Raw genomic sequence first — 15,648 nt, 5'->3', positions numbered from 1 at the left:
TGAAGGTAGGTGACATATGGCACTGTTGTAATAGCATTGCAAAGCTATTGCTTCAATGGTTTCAGTCAATCATGTAAAGGGATGAAACTCTTACAAATATGCAGAGAAGGAATCTTTGCTGACACCGATATCCCAGACAGGAAGATGGACTGTTTTCATATGGCAGGATTATAATCATCACAGTCAGACTAACTGAAAGACAACTGCAGGCTTTGTTGTTGAACTTCTCATTCTAGGCATCATTTTGATTGCTGAGGAAACTCCCTTAAATTACAGCAATTTTATTGTTAGCAAATAACATAAAAATCTAAAATAGAACAAACAGATGATCTGATTTGAGAGTAGAGATACTCAAGTGATAACAACATTTTTTTACAAGAATGTGTTGCACTGGGGGGCAACACAAGGCAGTATTTTCTGCCTACCTAATGGCGGCTTTTCTTGCTAATTTGCTTCATCAGGACATCAGTTTGCACTGGCTGCATTTGGATTCTCCTGTAGGAATCTGAAGTCTCACATATCAGTATCCATTCCACTACCCTCTTATGTTATGCCATCTTTTCAAGGAAGCTCCTTCAATTCCTTGCCTTTGTCTGTGCCTGGACACCTCCTCCTCTTTTTCTCAGAACTCTGTAGGGAGATCCCTCTCAACTGTGCTCTGAACCACTCTTTTCTTTGCTGACATTGCTGACTCATGTATAACCCTTGTGCTTAGCTCAGCCACCTCTTCATCACCAATCCTGGCTCATTGCCCCTAGCTACTCACACAGCCCCCATCATGAACTTTTAAATAAATTAAAGTTGGGAAGACTCAGGACCTTTGGAACATCACACTAATTGACTACTGGCTCTTGTATTCTCCATTCCCCAAACAGGGAAAGCCATATAGCTAATGCAAACAAATATTTCTTATTTCTTAATATTACTTGCAAAAACCCAAAGAGGGGTTTAAAAAGCTGAATATCTTTACCCAGTAAGCTGAAATGATTATATAGCACATTATATGTTACAGTGAAACAGATTTTTCTTCACTGTTAATGTAGTTGTCTCATTATTATCTCTTCAGATCTGCCAAGAGCATTTCTCTTCATTTAAGATAGCACACTACACATTCCATATTTTAAAATTAAAGCAATATGGAATTTTCAGAGCCTAAAAACAGTTCCTGAGAAACAACTGTCCTGAAAATGAAAGTGTAATAACATAAGTGAAGCTTTTTTATTACTGATCCATAACCTATACATTAATTTGCATATTTCTCAAGTAAAAGTCTTTCTGACAGCCCAGTAGAAGCATTCTGACAGCCAGCATGCATTCTCTTTTCTCCTCTGAGTCACTAGTTCTCTAGTTGCAGGGACTTTTCAGGCCAAACTGTGCATGCATCCATATGAATGCAGTCCCTTCTGTTCACACTGTACCTTCAGTTCTGCTTCTGTATTGCTGTTACCCACAATGATATACAAGTACTTAATTTTTCAATGGTTTTCAGAGGCCAGGTTGATTTTTCTTGCCCACCAATTAAAACAAATCTATATTTTGTCCACAAATCTACATGTTATCCTTCTTTAAATAATAATTCTTTCAGACTTAGTAATGCAAAACCTCACAAAGCTATTTTTATAGAGCAGTTTTTCAAGATACCGTCAATTTCAATTTAATTTTTTTAATTCTCATTCCTCAGTAGCTCAGTAATGAAGAAGTTGTTTCAAGGAAGTATACTAGTGATTTCCACTTTTTTACCTAAACTCAGCATCATCACTTTGAGTTCAAAAGAGTATTTATAAACAAACAAACAAACAAAACAAACAAACAAAAAAAAAACCCAGAAAAAAAACACCTAGAAAAAGAAGACAATTAGAAAATACAGCACTGTGATAGCAATTTGAGACTAATTAGACAGGAAGGAATTGAAAAAAATTAATATAAATTTATTTTATGCTTTAGAGTTTTAAAGGGCTTCTTATTTTCTATCTGTCTGTAAACCTCTTGTTCTGAGCTTCACAAACTTCAAAACACACTTATTTGAGGTCACAGTTAAAATATTAAGTATTTTGTTCTGACAGAGCTGACGTTTACTTTGTGTTTAACATCAAAGTCAACACAATGCATTCATGATGTGAAGTAGGCCATATTCACTTACCAGAAAAAGTGCTCATCCAATCCTTTGTAAACATTTAAAGCACTTAAGATAAGAAGTGAGATTACAAGCCTCTGCTCATGCACATTTCATCCCTAATTCTATAGGTGTAACACCCAGTATAAAGCCCACTTAAATTAGTGGGAGTCTTTCCACTGACTGCAAACAAGTAGAGGATCCTATTCCTTAATTTCCTGCCTGCCCAGAAAAATACACGTCTCCGCAGCACAAAGGCAGAAGGGAAAGAGATTGTGTTGCCAGGTTTTGTAATCGAAGAAATTAAATTGCCTCTGAGTAACCTGTTCTGTGATCCTGCTTGTGCAGAGCTCATTTGCTTAAATATAACCTGGCAATAACAATCCAAGCAGGCAGAGGACTAAAATGAGTACGAGTGTAAGGAAATTGTATGAGAATTGTCTTCCACCTGGCTTTCAATTTACTGTAGGCGTGTCACCAAGAAAGCAATTCTGAGTTAAACAATACAAACCTGAGCTTTGTACTGACAATCTCTAGAGAATGCTGCAAACAACATGGAATGAATTTTACTGTCTTGTATATTAGTCATAGCTCAGCATAATACGAATTATCCAGCTAGACATCTTGTCTCTGTCCCTCCTAGTCACCAAAATGAGACACAAATATTTCTGTAGCCCCAAGGCAAATTAGCACAAGACAGCTTCCATCCCTTACACCTGAGCCCTCCAGGCCAGGAGGCCATTGAGTGCAAGCTGACCATCAGGAAGGGTTTCTGGCCCAGGCTCTCTTTCAGTCGCTGTGTGGGCCAGGGCTGGGAGAACAATTTTCGGCCCAGGTCAAAACTATGCCAAGGAATTTACTAACAATTTATGTACATGCCAGTGCATAAAGGATACCTTTGCAGTTACTAGTGTAGACATTCTGCCACATGTCAGAGTGAGAAAAGTTTGCACATGCAGCTAGAAACTTTAATAAATTCTTTTTCATCCCAAAAGATGAAGACTGTGTCTTCACATCCAGTTGATAGAATTATTTTGTAGTATTTGTATTATAAGAACTGGAGAAGAATAGTGGCTGGCAGAGGAATTATTCTGACTAAAACCTAGCAGTTCTCCATAGACATAACTGATGATGCAGTACAACTATGCTGCACAAAATTTAAATGCAGAGGGTGTTGATATGAGTGGTAGAGGTGACAGCTATCAAGGGAGAACTTCGAAGAAAAATAACTCCAAAGGGCAGAAGTTAAAAAGAAGGCTCCATAGACTTCTAGTGGATCACATATAAACAGCACTTCTGTTGAACTCTGCACTTGGGAAAAATAGCAGACATTCTGACTAGTCTTCATAAGTAAGTGTGAAAAGAGATTGTAAATGCTTTACTCATAGAGGTGATTTTTAGAAATACTTTTAAGGTACATCTTGGTAAAAGAGGAGCAGGAACAGAATTTCTTAGTAAAATCTGAAGAAACTTTAGGAGAAAATAGTAAGAAGGATATCAAAAGGGTACATAGAAAGCACAAATGCAGAGAAAAATTACAATTTGACGTGTAAGTTTACTTCCAGATAGACTTATACTGTTGCAGTAGGATACTCTGGTTGTATTGTCAGATAAAAGGACAGATTCCAGAAGAAAATAAAAACCTTAAATCAAAGTAGCTGAACAAATTATATTGCACCCTAAGACTGGGCACATGAAGTGGTCCCAAAGTTTAGCAACTCTTGTGATAATTTGCATACAATACCAAAAAGAAAAGAAAAATAAAATTTGATATTGAAAAAATGTGCTGTGGAATTGTCATTCTGTTGATAAAGATGGGAGCCTAATTGTAAAATAAATCAAAGGAACTACAGAAAGACCTGGGTCATTTACAGCCAGTTTATATGCTATTTATCAGAACCTAGAAAGGCATCTTTCTTGTTGTGGGTAAACAAAATGATTGAGTAGAAGGACAAAAAAATTGAGTGTCCTTAGTTATCACTCATGTTCTTTGTAAGGCAGATCACCTAATTGCTCAAAGATTACTGCTGTTGCACTGCAAAAACATCTTGCTTTAAAAATCCAAGTAAAGGCTCCCATCCATGTTGTCTTGTACTGCATATAGAATCCTTCTGTATAATAATTAACTGTGCATATCTCATCACACAAATGCAATTCAAGAAATAATTATACTGGGCTATCATGTCAGATATCAGAACAAAATGTAGTGGAGTTAAACCACTTGAGTGTTCAACTGCTAATGACAGCAGAAAAGACTTTTAGAAGATCCCTAAATTTTCCTTTGTGTTAATTAAAATAAACAGTTTCATAGATGTTGGTTGAAAACACAAATAACATTATTTCTGAACAATTATCTCTACTATATTGCTATTCTCAATATCAGTATATCCAATTTCCTGAGTTCTTTGCTTGGACAAGTGGTGATAGCAGCACAGTCTGTCAAAAGAAAGGAACATGGGATTTTTTAAATGGAATCTTCAAAGCTTTATGGTGTCAGGATCATTAATAATCCTGGAAGAGAAACCTGAAACACTTGAGCTATGATTTCTCAGACATTTAAGATCCTAAGCATTTCAAATATGTTTGCAACTGAAGAAACAGCCTCTCTTGCCATATTTTTTCTCCTTGCAAATATGTCTCTCTTCAAGAAAACCACTCCTGAAAAGTTCTTACTTCTTTGTCCCACAGTGTCTGAATGTCCATCTATTTAACATGTCACTTTACTCTATAAATCAGTATTTAATCTATAATTCAATATTATCTGACCAATATGGTGTGTCCCTCTATTCTGGCAGTCTGCTACTCCTGAGACAAAGACACTGTATTGTAAATATACAAATTTTGTCACAGAATTACTTTTCTGCTTTTTACTGTGTCCTTTGCATTATCTTTGTTTTGTTTGCTCTTTGTTTAATTTATTCATTATTCTGGTCTTTAGGTGCTTTTTGTGAACTCAGTGCATGATCAGAACATCATAAGAACAGCACCCATTTAATTTATCTCCTTAGGCTTATCTCTGCAGAGAGAAGTCAAAGGCAATATTCCAATCTCTAAGAAATTTTATTTTTTTAAATGCTTTTCTATTACCTCTTATTTCTGCTTCATTAAATAATCTGAGTGAATTTTAGCCATGTTCATTTTGCTACCACCAATACAGATTTCATTTTTCATGTTTGTCTTCAAATAGCTTTGATTTTTATACTGTTTGTCAGAATCCAGAGAGAGTCAACAAGTTTCTTGAGGGAAAAAGAGCCGGTTTCAGGGCCAGAAAACAAATCAGGTGTTCTTACTGAACCCTCTTTTCCTTTGTGTGAAAGGTCTATAGCAGAAGACACTGCTGTTAAAAAAAAAAAAAAAAACAAACACATATTTTTCTATTAAAAAATACCATTGTTCTTTTAAAAAAACCCAAAACACAACAGCCATATCCTCAAAGAATGTTGATAAATTCTTATTTTGAGGTACATTTATGACCTACATTTTCAGGTCATAAAAATTGATGTATTCTTTACTTCACTCATTATTATATGAAAATATTAATCATTAGAAAAGGTAGCTTTCAATTTCCATTGTTTTTAGTTTTCTCAGCTGTGCTTCAGTACACTCATTTGAAGTAGGTGTCTTACAAGTATGAGAGAAGGAAATAATTTGATGCCTGATGTGTGTTCTTGCTTTCAATAGTATATTGTTTATTAAAAAGGGATGAATGGTATCTTACTTAGATATTCCATGTAGCTTAACACCTGAGACCCAATTAAAGTCCATGAAACCATGCATTCTGAGGACAGAAAAGCTCCTTCCCCTCTCTTATAAGTAAATATGAGGTGCCAAGAACAAAAGCAATGGGAGGAAGGGGAGGGTTAGAGTAAAAGTTTACTTAATTTCAGAAGTGTGAAGAAATAATGAATAAATTAAATTTAAATTAATTTTGTTGCAGGTTGACAGATCCTCAGCACAGGTAATTAATTCAGTGAGTTTTAATAAACTAGAATTAGAAGCAAATGAGAAACATCTCCTCCTAAAGCAATGGGGAAGATGTGTACCACTATCTCTTGGTGCAGGCAGGCTGACACACTGCAGCTTTGTGAGTGATGGGCCACAAGGTTTGAGTGCTGCTGCTGCATGTACAGGAAGGTGAGGGGAGGTGGTGGTCCCTGGCCAAGGAAGAAGAGGAGAGAAATTGGCACTAGTCCATAACTTGGTGAGAAAGAAAAAATGCTAATGCTATACTTTCTAAAATCAGACATATTCAATGGCTCATTTAATAACAACCTTTGGTAAAAATGAATTTTTGTTTCTATTTGGAAATTGACTTGCCAGATGCATTGCTTTTCCAGACAGAACAGCATTGTTTCCTTATTTATTTATCAGAGGGGAAGAATAAGGAAATACATAAAAGCCAGATTTCCAGTGGAGTATTGGACAACTGTGCTGAGCCAGTGGCTGTGCCTGGGAGGGGGCAGTTTTGTTTGCCAGGACTGCTCCTCTTGCAGGGAGGGAAGCTGAGTTCACTGCAAGCACTGCCTGCACATGAACCTGTCATCACAATCCCACAGCGGTTGTTTGGTGATGTTTGCAGGCTGATTTGCATATTTCTGATGGCATGTGATGCAAATACACTGTTACATCAGTGGGACAGACTTACCATTGTTTTTCATTAAAGACCTGTCTGCTGCTCAGAAGGGTTAGATATAATCAGCACTCATATATTCCAGCTCGAGCACAGATCTCTTCTCATAAAACTTGCTTCTGTCTTCTCATTTTCTGCTCAGCATTGTCATTAACATTTTCATCACAGTTCTTTCTTCTACAGTAGCCATGTCCACATTTGTCTCAGATTATCATCACCCTTTCTTTTTTTTTCTAAATACAGGATAAATTATTAATTAAATCCTACAGTGGACACTCAAGTCAACCATAAAAGTTAATAGTGTTTTCACCAAAAATATCAGGATTGTTTGTATTTGCGTTATTTATAAGGGAAATAGTATATTCACCTTTTTTTTTTTTTTCTTGGGTGTGTTTTTACCTATGCAGTTCCTCCATAAAAGATTCTGTACTTTTCCTCAAAAGTAATTTTGTTGTCAAATTCTTCCTCTGAGGGAACTCTCTAGCTCTTGCAAAAACATTGATGGGAAAGCAAATTAAAATTGCATAGTAGGAATTCATAATATATGAACAAGCTCTTTAAAGAAAGGACATTTATTAATTTTCTACTGTACTTATTGTATGTTTCACCGCAGAACTTTCATTTTAAATAAGTGGGGTTTGGGGTATTTTTTTTATATACAGGAAGTACTGCTATTAGTCAGACTTCAACTGGATAGATTTTATGAATCCATGTACCTTAGGGACATCTAAACACAAGAATTAATGACAAAGCCTAGGATGGAATACCTACCTACTGCCTTTTCAGGATGTGTTGTTTTTTTCCAGTTTGTATTACTTGTTTTGGGGTTTTTTTAATTAACAACAGTTTTCTTATATATAATTATACAAAACCCCTTTCCTCTGGATTTAAATAGACAATTTGACTCAGGGTTTGAAGACAAAGTGTTTGTCTAATCTGTAAATTCAAAGCAAGAAAGCATTACATTTTGACTCTTCAAGTGCATAATTTTTTGAAAGTTCAAAGGTTGATGTCAGCTAATGCTAATGTCAGCTGGTATCAGCTATTTATTTAAGACAGCTATTGGAGTTAACCAGAACAACTGATTTCAGATAAGAATCTGGAAAAATTAACATCACAGAAAATTCAACCCAAAACTTCCAATATTGGAAAGTAATTAGCAATGTAAAAAGAACTAAAAAGCATGGATGGTGTAATACATGGGTGTCATATATGTCATATCCTTCCTGTCAGCCTTGAATCAGCAATATATGCAAGCACCTATATATAGGTAGGAATGTGCATATTCTCTCCCTAAAGAATTTGCTCAGCTGGGATTTTAGTAAAAGCTCTTGACTAGACTTAATACAAGGCTAAGCGTAAGGAAGCTATTAGATGTGTATGATGCATAAAGAAATAATCATAAATAATATCTACGTCTTTCATTTTTTCATGAATTTACCTCATTGATGTTGGGGTGTGAACTGTTTTTCCTTTTAATCTTAACATAATTTTGGCTCTTTAAATTGTGCTAAGGATAAATTGTGCTAGTGATATTCTCAACATTTCTGGTGTGGTCTTGGTTCTGGGGTACAATACAGACTGCATTTTATAGCCTGCTGCTGGCATTTTAAGCAACACAGTGGAGCACAGATCATTTATGCCAAGAAGCTCATTTACGCAAGCTACAATGTCAAGTTTAATTAAGGGCTACAGTGACAAAAGAAAGGCAATTGCAAGTGCTCAAAATAGTTTTCAGATGACAAATGACTGATACCCATAAAAACAATGTCCAGGGCAATTGTTAAGGTTATGATACTTAAACCTGCCTAAAAACTATCTAAAGCAGTATATTCCAAGAGGTTAACATTCTATAAAATTTAAATTAAAAAAATAAAAAAAAAAACTTTAAATTTTATAATCAGGGTCTTTCTTCATGGAGGGAAATAAAATGTAACTGGTAATTAGGAGCATTTATACCCCCACATTTTCTTTGTTCAGCTCTATGTGATTTTTATAATCAGTAATTTTTCTAACTGGCTTACCAGAATGGCTTTATGATGGTCCCTGGTCAAAGTAAATGTGTAGAGAAAAATCTGCTGGCATGATTTATTTTGTGGTTTTTGTCCCTGCTCAGAACACTCAGTGTTTAGGAAAACAAGTCAAAACCTCTTCTGCCTAATCCCCATCAACATTTCTTTCTCTTTCTCTTGCTCTTTGTGGCCACCACATCAAAAAGGGAGAAAAGGGAGAGTTGATGCTAAGGATAAAGGTCAAGATGATAGAATATGACAACTCTTTGAATTGAAAACAGAAATGAGTGTCCCTAAGTATTCAGCATGAGCTTCTCTTTGCTCCCTGCAGGGCATCTGCACCACAACCACCGCATTTTTACACTTCTTCTTCTTAGCTTCATTCTGTTGGGTTTTGACAGAAGCGTGGCAGTCATATATGGCTGTTACTGGAAAAATTAGGACACGACTCATAAGGAAGCGTTTCCTGTGCCTTGGATGGGGTAAGTCAGTAAAATTGATTTCCTAAGAATCATTGGAATGAAACATTTAATATAGTGGCAATGTCAAGAATATAATCATTTTCTTGAGTAAAACTGAAAGATTGCAGACAGCATGTTACTAAAACAAAAACTAGGTTAGAAGCCTTTCCACTGTATCTCAAGCTCAAGGTATGCTGGTGTATATTGTAGCATTCTTTTCAAAATATGTTTTAACAAAATTTTAAAAGATTTTCAGCAAGGTAGTGTAATATCAAGAAATCAAAATAAAACAAGATAGAAATATTCTCTGAATATTCATGAAACCCCTTTCTAGTTAAGACCTGTCAAATGTACCAGTAATTTAGCTACATCAAAGCAGTACACCGTGGGCAGAAAACAGTGTCCTCCTCCCTGCCAGTGCTTCAGAAAAACAAATCCTACAATAGCAATGTTCTTCATTAAATAATTCATGCCATGTAAAATTGCCCATTTTGCATTAGCTTGCCCTGTCATTTTTTGTCGAGGCAGAACAGCAATATTTTACTCAGTATCTGCTGATTATTATTGTTTTGTTTTGTTTTGTTTTTTTCAGGACTGCCAGCATTAGTGGTTGCAATATCAATAGGCTTTACCAAGACAAAAGGATATGGAACAGCACACTAGTAAGTCAATCTGAAATGATAAACTATGTTTTTAGTTACCAAGATTGTCATACCCGTCAGGAACTGCATAGCACACTCTAAAGGTTCTACAAGTATCCATTCACACCTGGAATTGCCCTGAGAGTGATCCACATAAGAACAAAGAGAAAACAGCATGCCAGTCTTGGAATGAGCTCAGCCAAGCACCAGGAATCCTAGATTTCATTTGATATTTTGAAATAGCAAGCTTTTAAGAAACACTGAGCATTAGGTCCACATAGACACCTAACATTTATATAGATTTACAAAAGAGAATGTTAAATGTTCTGGGTAGCCTCTGCCAACCTTTAAACATATCCAAAACTGGACTGGAAAGAGTGTCTTTGGGCACCCAGGTTTCTGCGCACCAAGCAGGTACCTCGAGTTTAATGCCCCTGAGCAGCTTGGAGCCAAAGCCCTTCAAACATCTCAAAGCAGTTCTCCCATCCATCCCCTCTCTCCTGGACACCCTGATCCAGCCCATTTCCTGGACTGTGCTGTATTTGAGAGACAGAAATGAGGAAATTTGTGTGCTTCATTTACATGCAACTAATACAGTACCAGTTTAGCCATCTGGCTGGATCTGGTGTGTATTTAGCACTTTGGAAAATTAACTCCTCAGAGAGGCTGCTCTTCGATCTTCTGATGAAGAAGGAGCTGAGCCTTCCTCCAGCCAGTGGAGCACTCCAACCTTCATTATGTATGCAAGAGTGTGCTTCCTTTGGTCAGCCTGTTTGGAGCTCTCCTCACATTGCCTAAGAAATTGAGTATGCATCTGGACAGAAAGAGGAAATATGACTCTGTAGACTGGTAATGAGGGCATTCATCAGCAATGTGGATGAGTTAGGTCAAGTCCTCACTTCAATGAATATTTAATTATTCTCCTCAGCATCATCACTGAGTGAGATCAGGATTCCCAGTCCCTTCCCTGTATGTCTCACCATCTTGGCACTCAAGATCTGGGTGGATAAGAATACAAAACCAAACCTCCTCCTGAGTTCTGGCTCCAGCCACAAAGCTCTGTAGTTATAAACTGTGACAACGTGCATCTTGAGTTTTTTTAATGAGGAATGTCTTATGTAACTGAAATGCTTAATTGCACTTTGAGCTGGCAAGGGCAACAGTGGTCTTAGTCCCCTTTTCAGTGCTATATTGAGAACCTACTCCTCTGAATTATTTTTTTACTATGTTCTCATCTTGCTGGATTTTTTTTTAATTATTATTTAGTCCTTGAGCCACAACTGGAAAACATTTAGGCTGTGAGAATTACAAATCACTAAATAAGGATGTCCAGACCCCCACTGGGGATGTAGCTCTGTCCCTTGCAGGGTTAATCCCATTACATTTGCTCTACTGAAATCATTCATGTGTGAGTACTTGCTTTAGTTAACATTTCTTCCTTCTTCCTTCCTGGGCTGAATGCATTTTTAAAAGAGGATATTCTGAAATATTCAGACAAAGCAACAAATCACTCATTAAGAGTAACCTGGAAAATAAAAAAGAGCAGGTCCCTGTACATGTAACAGCTGTTCTCCCAGGATCCAAATCCAGCTGATGTTGTACTGTGGGAGAAAAGACCAAATGAAGGCTTACAAGGGACAAATAGATCCACAATTCAGGTTTCTCATCTTATTTGCAAATATATTTTCTTGGCAATTGACATCAGAATTACATAAAGAAAACAGTGAAAACAAGGAATGGGGATTCCTCCTCCATCACCAGCTGATATGCTGTCCCACTCCAGAAGGCAGCGAAAAATTGTGTCTCATGACAGCTGTTGGGCAGTGTAAAAACAGAGCTCCTATCCTGCTCCTCTTATCATAACTAAAGCACTTGTGTAAGTTTTTCAATTGCTTACACTATATTTTGCCTAATTGGTTGCAATCAATTATACACATGCTGCTATCAGAAACACACCCTGTTGCAAACTATTCATGTTCTTGAAGATGTTCATTTTGAGAACATTAAAAGTGAAAATTAAGGAATTTATTCCAGTTCCACAGTCCCACACATGAAAAGATTCATGGAAAAGGAGAAGGTCCAAGAATCTTTGCAGCACCTCTCAGTTCTCCATGTATATGTGTTATGAGAGTGCTTGAATTGTTCACAATGGAGCCATTTCTGTGGTCCTCAATCTCTGATTTCTGATCCTCAGTTTCTCTGATTTCTCTTTTTATCTGAGTCCTAATTATTAGACGGTTATATTTTTGTATTTTTTAAACTACAGAAGAAAAATATTTCACCTGGACAGTTGTAGTGATAGAGATACAGGGATAGAAATAGAGCCTGAAGGGATTTCCTAAAAATAATTTAAAAACCCACAGAGACAAGTTTTTAGATATTTCAGGTTATCTGGAAAAGATTCATGTGTCTGAAAGCTTAATAGCTTTTTCCATCCATTTCTCTACTAAATATTGTTGCTATCTCTTTTCAGACAATCAGAGCTAGGAAAGCATCACTACTAAAACTTACAGTTAATAAACCTGCATGAACTGTTCATGGTAACATACAGTGCTGATAAATTCCAGGAATTCATTGTAGCATCAAAAATTAAAATTCTGTCATAGTCATACTCTTGCCATGCTCTCTTAAGAGAAGGAACCAATCTCCTGGAGAGTATCAAACATCTCACAAAATGTACAAGACACAGGAGCAAGTGTACAGATGCTTCATCACTCAGCAGAATTTTATGGTCATGTAACATGGTCCCATAAAGCCACCAGTGGCTGCTCTTAACACTTATCAATTTATATGGCTTTCTGCTATGTGCACATCAGGGAGAAAGAAGAGACCATGAGAGCAAAATAAAAACAACTATAAAACACAGGGGGAAAAAACTATCAGAGCAAAGAAAAAGGAGAAGCAAAAACTAGTTAAAAATCAACAAGAATTGCCTCATGGTGTAGGAAGGCACCTGAAAATCTATCTGCAGTCAGTCTTCAACAGAAGAAGATGGAGGAAAATTTCATTTCAGCCATCAGCTAGGAAATGTTGAATATATTGCAGTAATGATGTCACACACTGGTGAAAATCTAGACTGTTGAAAATTCAGATTGTGTAAAAATGAGGATAAGTGAAAAAAAGGACAACCTCTACATTTTTTCCCAGCTCTGCCTCTAAGTGGAAATCACTTTTGAACAGCCATTTTACTTCATATCATGGAAAAGAAAAGGAAACATTTTTCCTTTGTCTCAAAGTGTTTTGTGGTAGAAACATATTTTTTATTTAGGGAAAACTCTTCTTGACCCTTTTTTCAGCACAAGTAACTGAAGTTATTTGCAAACTACAATACATCAACCATTTTTATGAACTGCTGTTTCTGTCTCCCATAGACATGAAAATTTTCATTACAGGTCCTAATTACTCTAAGTGGTCATCTCCACTAAGTTTAAAAGTTCATACTGGTAAGGAAGTGCACTATGAATACATTTCCCCCTCTCAGAAGTCTGTGTTCCCAGACTGACAATAATAACCTAGTTTTTGAAAAAATAGTAGGAAAAACTGCAGAAAATTTTGAAAGCATTTTTCTTTGACATTGCAAAAATAAATTGAACATTAGTGTTGTAGGTGGTTTTTGAAGCAGGATGTAAAATAGCTTGGCATGTACTACCTTTTTAACTGTGAAGCAGATAGGAACTATTTGCATCCTTTTATCATTCCAGAACTCAGCACACTGGTGCTGTTGCATTCATGTGACAGTTTTCACATGGCTTCATTGCAGTGGAAAACGCTTTTGTTCCTTGCAGTGAGAGTACCAGCCCTAACAGACCATTAATATTATGGTGTGCTTGCATTTATTTCACTTGGTTTTGGAAAGTACAAAAAGCATTACTGGAAAATAAAGAAGATATGTGTGATTCTGGTATGAATGTTTCTGGATATGAAATCCAAGTAAATTATTTGAATGTATATGCTGGAGTTTCCTTATATGTAGGTGTGATCATGCATTCAAATAAACATGCTGTTCTTTGAATGTGTAATCACTGGGAAAATAGCACAGCTGCATTTACTTCAGTGTGTGAAGCTCCTGTTCTTTTGCAGATATGAAAAGCTTTACATCATAGTATATAAAATATTTAGAATTTGATTCTGAAAGTGCTCTGTGTTTGGAAATCTAATGGTTTTCAGTGAAAGCTCTGATGCAGATTAGGAGGTCTCCAGAAAATACAGTTTTCAGATGCTTTAACATATACATTTAAATTGTTTGCAAAATATTAGAAGGAATACCGAACAGATCACATATCATATATGATTTTTCTTTAATGGAGTTATTGTCTTTAAGGTGTAATTCTAATAGCAATTATTAAATGACAGGAAATGCAGAAACCTGGGTTTTTTTCTGAAGTTCCATATTATGGGTGATTGACTATTTAATCACTTTTACGTATAGAACTATCAGATATGGCAAGCTAGAAATGTTTCTAGATGCCTGTTTGGCAAGGCCTGCTCAGTTAACTCGTCCTACATGACTAGAGGAGATTCAATAAATATTTGCAAACTTACTTTCTGTTGTGGTCTTTATACATTTTGGCCATTTCAGTTTATGTGTAACTAACGTTAAAGATTTTGAAATGTTAACCACTGGTAATGGAAATATCTTTCAATTCTATCTTTCACTATCTCTACTTCTTCATATCAACAAAGCAGTTCTTTTTTGTGTGTGCATATGAACCTCATACATCAGAAAAATATGCTGTATTAATTATTAATGCTCTCTTGACAGTATGTTATACTTATTTTTAATTTGTGTTAGTTCTTCTCTAATGTTCTTTCCAGCTGCTGGCTGTCTCTGGAAGGAGGGCTGCTTTATGCTTTCGTTGGACCTGCAGCTGCTGTTGTCTTGGTAAACATTAATATAATTCTGACTATTTTTGTATGAAATGATAGAAAGTGCTATGTCCATTATAAAAGTTTAGATGTACAGCAACATTGCATTTTGCTGTAAATACCGAGATCATTGCTGTTTAACATGCCTTCAGTATTTTGAATACACGATTCATTTGATTATATCAGTTCTTTATACCAGTTATCTCTCCCATGTTTACATGGTAAGCTGTGAAAGAATAATGTACTGATTAGTGGCACAGAAAACTTGTTACAGGCATCACTGAGTTATTATCAGCAGCATCTACGCAATTGTCACTGCCTTGTGAAACTCAGTGACAGTCTTGATAGAGTGCTTCTTGGCAGTGGATTGCTGTGCCAGCAAAAGCAACAGAAGGAGTGGAACCTGCCAGCAAGTTCTCCATGGCTACTGTTTTTGAAGGCAAAGAAAAAATTGTCATAGCTGGGAAATGTTACTCATTTGTGTATTGATCTTCCACACCTCTGGACATGCATTTAGGTGTAGGATTCATTTCTGCCTAATTGTAGCTAGCTGCAATGTAGATTTCTGCATCTAAGTCAGTAATCCCAGTCATATTTCAATGTCAGTGAAGAAAAATGCATACTTTTAGAGATCAAACTATCAGAAGTATTTCAGCTGTCTACTTCAGGTTAAGATGAATTACATCCCTACCTGTGCCATCGGCTATCAGACATCTGCTCTGCAGTCTGTATGGATTTTTTTACAACAATTTATTAAGCATTTTTCCCTTACAGATTTTGAATCTAATGCTTCTTCCCACTCCAGAAATTTTATGCTGTGATAACTCTATCAGCACTGGTTATTTCTGGTTTTCTCTTGTCAAAGAGAATCAGTCTTATTAGTCATCAAAGATAAAGCTATTCATCTACGGGAATTTTCCTGAAA

General features: G+C 36.2%; 1 protein-coding gene across 1 annotated transcript in view; it reads left to right on the top strand.

The window, feature by feature from the left end:
• Positions 1-15,648, top strand: part of ADGRB3 (adhesion G protein-coupled receptor B3) — a 439,699-nt gene that overhangs the window by 387,359 nt on the left and 36,692 nt on the right. Inside the window, exons 19-21 of the mRNA XM_041410625.1 lie at positions 9,087-9,237; positions 9,809-9,878; positions 14,673-14,739. Coding sequence (XP_041266559.1) covers positions 9,087-9,237; positions 9,809-9,878; positions 14,673-14,739 — 288 coding nt within the window. The remainder of the gene's footprint in view (positions 1-9,086; positions 9,238-9,808; positions 9,879-14,672; positions 14,740-15,648) is intronic.

Source organism: Onychostruthus taczanowskii, unplaced genomic scaffold (genome assembly GCF_017590055.1).
Source record: "Onychostruthus taczanowskii isolate IOZ18803 unplaced genomic scaffold, ASM1759005v1 scaffold33, whole genome shotgun sequence".
Classification (NCBI taxonomy): Eukaryota; Metazoa; Chordata; class Aves; order Passeriformes; family Passeridae; genus Onychostruthus; species Onychostruthus taczanowskii.
Note: the sequence above shows the minus strand (reverse complement) of the source record. Positions and strands in the feature narration are given on the sequence as shown.